Source organism: Phaseolus vulgaris, chromosome 6, assembly GCF_000499845.2.
Source record: "Phaseolus vulgaris cultivar G19833 chromosome 6, P. vulgaris v2.0, whole genome shotgun sequence".
NCBI lineage: Eukaryota > Viridiplantae > Streptophyta > Magnoliopsida > Fabales > Fabaceae > Phaseolus > Phaseolus vulgaris.
Window position 1 is genome coordinate 19,181,308 of NC_023754.2, and position 4,154 is coordinate 19,185,461.

The 4,154-nt window shown below is 33.9% G+C and overlaps 1 protein-coding gene across 1 annotated transcript; it reads right to left on the bottom strand.

Annotated features, from left to right (window-relative positions):
* Window positions 1-251: 251 nt before the first annotated feature.
* On the bottom strand, window positions 252-2,460 carry LOC137831573 (protein NETWORKED 4A-like). The gene has a single exon (XM_068639306.1). The coding sequence runs from the start codon at window positions 2,286-2,288 to the stop codon at window positions 666-668; it is 1,623 nt and encodes a 540-aa protein (XP_068495407.1). The 5' UTR covers window positions 2,289-2,460; the 3' UTR covers window positions 252-665.
* Between the last annotated feature and the right edge of the window lie 1,694 nt (window positions 2,461-4,154).

Sequence of the window (4,154 nt, forward strand, 5' to 3'; positions counted from 1 at the left end):
ATTTTGGGGGGTCTCTGAACATCACGACGCTACTGCCTAGTTGCTGATTGTGGGGGATGTTATTTTGTCCATGTACGAAAAGTGTACAAAATATAACATTAGAATTTGATACTAAACATTTTGTATTATAAATTTTAGTCTCTGGGGAATGCAGGGACAAAAGACGTCATTTTCCCTTTGAGTAAACTGATAAAATAAATTAGAATCGTAAAAAACATCATAAAATTATAAGAATAACAACTCGTATGGTAATGAGATATGATCATATATTGTTTTAAACCGAACGGACTACACAATTTCTCATTTATGCAACACAACCAACTTCCGACTCAACAGAAAGAAGGGGAGCATATGAACCTAACCAATTTTCGAGTAATCTTCTAACGGGCCTCCTTCTCAAGAAGAGATGGTCCTGCAGAGCTTCCTAACTGAACCTGATGACACTTAGAACCAACATATGAAAACAAACCAAAATATTACAAACCATGAAACATGACTGCGACTTCTAAGTTCTACCTTCTCGTAACCTTGGGTGATATACATCACACCACAAAGTATAAGAAATACATCACAGACACAGAAACATGAAGAGAATAAATACAGAACAGGAAGGAAGGGTGGTATTGTACAAGTTTACATGCAAGTGAGGCAAGCATGTTGACATATCAGATGGCCCAAAGAGGAAGTCTCTTGTTTCCTCTGAAAGCCTGCCGAAGTATATTATACCTATTTCTGTAATGCTCAAGTGAGAAGCATAGCTGCCTTATGGCCTCACGTTTCTCTTCAGCTCCTCCTAAGATCTCAACCCTTTGCCTCTCAATCTCTTCCTCTAGCATCTTACCTGTTGATGTTAGTTCCTCCACTTGTTTATGAGCCTCTTCAATCTCATTATCTCTTGAATCTATCACTTTCTTAAGTGAACCAACTTCTGCATTCAAGTTATCTCTCTCTAATTTCAAAGCCTCATGACTTTCATTGACATATTTTGCAGACTTATTTCTGTCCTCAGTGTCTTTCTTTAACCGCTCCATTTCTCCTTTGAGGGTCTCTTCCCTCTCTCTTTTTTCAGAGTGGATTCTTTTTATATCTACTTCCAAAGATTGCCATTGACATTCCCATTCTTTGATCTTCTTCTCTGAAAGAGTCTTTTCTCCCAACAACTTGGTTATTTCAGACTTCAAATTTGATCCCTCAAAGAACATTTTCTGTTCTACATCAGATAGAAGGGTCTTTAAATCCCTGACCTCATGATCCCGGTCTGCTAAATTAGTTCTCATCTTTGCATGCCTTTCTTGGAGTTTTGAGTTTTCTCTTTTCTGGGAGTTGAACTTTATTTTCCAAGAAGAAATGTCTTTCTGAGCCAAGTCAAGCTGTTCCTGCAATTGCTGAATAGTTTCAAATGTTCTAGTAGCCCCAAATTTCAAAGAAACAACTTGCATTTCTGCAGACTCAAGTTTTTCATTGGTCAACCTTAGCTCCTCCCCAAGTTTCTTCAACTCCAAGGATTCCCCTCCCATCCTGACCCCTTCTACAGTTGAAGATAATCCAAAGCCACCCTTCAAATTCGTCGATTCCTTTGATCTGTATATTTCAAGCTCAATCTTCAGCTTACTAATCTCCCCTTCAGAAAGCCTCAACTTCTCATTCACATTCCTTAGTTCCTGTTCATAGGCATTGATCTTAGCACGAAAATCCTCAGCATTTTTCACACGTTCCTCCTCATTGCACAGCTTTTCTTTCCCATCAGGTGGTATCTCAACATCCAATTCCATCACCCTTCTGTTGACACTATTCTGATCATTTCCATTCCCAAAGAAGCCTGAAAAACTGTTCATAGACGAGCTATCATCATAATAATCCTCATCAGATTCTGTCAAAGTAGAAGAACCATCTCCATCCTTTTGACATGCATCAAAACTATTCACGTTCCCACCAGAACCAAGAAAGACATCGAACCCTGCAGCACGGTTGGGGGATATGCGACGCCCCATCTTCCTAGGAGAGGGAGAAGGCATGCTAGAAGGTGGCTCAGAACCATAATCTGAAACACCAGAAGCTTGCGATTGAAGATCACAAGGTGTGGTGATGTGATCATAACGTTCAACCAAAGATTTGTAGCCACGGTAGAACTCTTCAACAAGAGATATCAACTCTGGCCTCTTCTTGTAATACATCTCAGCCTTTTTGGCAAAGGAATCTCCGTCATCTTCAATCAGCTTCTGCATTTGCCTCACGTTGCGTTCCATCTCTGTGGTTAAGGATCGTTTTGTCATTTTCTTGATGATCATCAGCAAGGTGGAATGTACGTATATATATATATAAATGATTATGGAATATGATTATGTTGCTTTGAGGTTTGGATGAGAAACCAAAAACAAAACTAGGAAAAAAAACGAGATTCCAACAACCCTTCCCAACTTCAAAGTTAAGAAGGGTGAATCCTTTTTTTTCCAGTATGTTTTGTGAGGAAGAGTATTGAAACAATAGGTCATAACATGACACCAACGTTATTTTTTGTTTTCTTGTTTTATCTTTTCCTTGTTTAGAATGTAGAAGTGTCCTTAACCTTGTTAAAGCTAGCTACAAATGTCGGTTTGGAAGAACAGAAGATACATGGCTTTGTTGGTAACAAGAACCTTTTCGTTTCTTAATTTTCACATAATACAGATGGATTTAATTAAGGATTTCCACTGCTACTTTTCTCACAACAACCTCTTAATACTTCTTCTCATCTTCATGGACTTCAATATTAATAATAAATTAACCAAAATATTTCACTTTCTTCCTTATCATAAAAAATAACAATATAACACTCAGGAAACAAAATCATGCAATTTTTATTAAAATTATTTAATGTTTTTTTAGTAATTAAAATATTTAAATGAATTTATTCATCATTATAACTATATTAATGTAGTAAAAGGTCAAAATCCTGTCAACAACTAATATGGGTGTGGTCAAGTTTTAAATATAGAACTTAATTAAGTGATATTTAATATAGTTATAATTATATTTATTTTAAATATATTTAGTAAAAGCTGAATCATTATTTTTTTTTGCTTTTGACAATGATAAGAAAAGCAGATCACAAGATTATTCTAATTGTAATTTGCTTTACATACTTCTAAGATTTTCTGAATGCCACTTAGAAGTCTTGGATTTGATGAGTCTGCCCCACATCCAAGACTGCAACTTTTTTGATTCCATCCTTTTATTAATTTGTTGGAATCAATCTGAAAATAAAATTAAAAGAAAAACACATGTTATTGTATCCTGCTTCATATTTTTATCTGAACTTGATTTTTTTTTTTTGAAATTTTTGAACATTAGATTATAGACTGTTTCTTCCTGCACCTCCATATCTTCTTATGTCACCTCCATACACAACATGAAAATATATTTTTATCCTTCTTGTGCTACCCCATAGAATAACTTTCGGATTATGTAATCCAAAAACACATTTAAAAAAAGACTTCCAGATTATATAATCCAGAAGCTAATAACAAATTTAAAAAATGACTTTCAGATTGTGTAATCCGAAATATTACTGATGGACATTTTTTAAAATATGAAAATCTATGGAGGTGCAGGAAGAAGCACCTAGATTATACCATCTTAAGAGTGATAACATGTTTTTTACAGTTTTGGGTCAAATTAGTTGCTTGAGCTGGTTGAATTGGGAATTGGTCACTAGATGATTGATTTAACCTTGAAAATTTTATTGTTAAAAATCACTAAAACTAGTTTGAATTGGTTCAAAATTAAGTAATGGGCCAAAATCTAGTTTGTTTGTGGGATTTTTTTTATTATTTAAAAACATTATAATCATTTATATAACTTTAACTCAATAGACTGTGATGATAAATAATTATGTCAATTATATTGATTTAGCTTATTTTTAATAAATGTTATTTTGTGTTTGTGGCCTTAAGTGTTATGAAATTTAGTTTCATGATTAATTTTGACTGTTAGAGGTTCTGACATTTGCAAGTGAAGTTTAATTGTAGTTAGACTTGAATATGATTTCAGTTTTTTCTTTAAATATAAAATTAATTTTTTGGTTTCTGTAATTTTGAAAAAAAAAAGTTATTTCAGATCCTTTGTAAACGTTGTGAAAATATGAAAAGAAAATTATATGTAGTAGGGTGTTTGAT

Coding starts and splice junctions, on each gene's coding strand:
- LOC137831573 (XM_068639306.1), bottom strand. CDS start 2,288: ATGATCATCAAGAAAATGACAAAACGATCCTTAACCACAGAGATGGAA.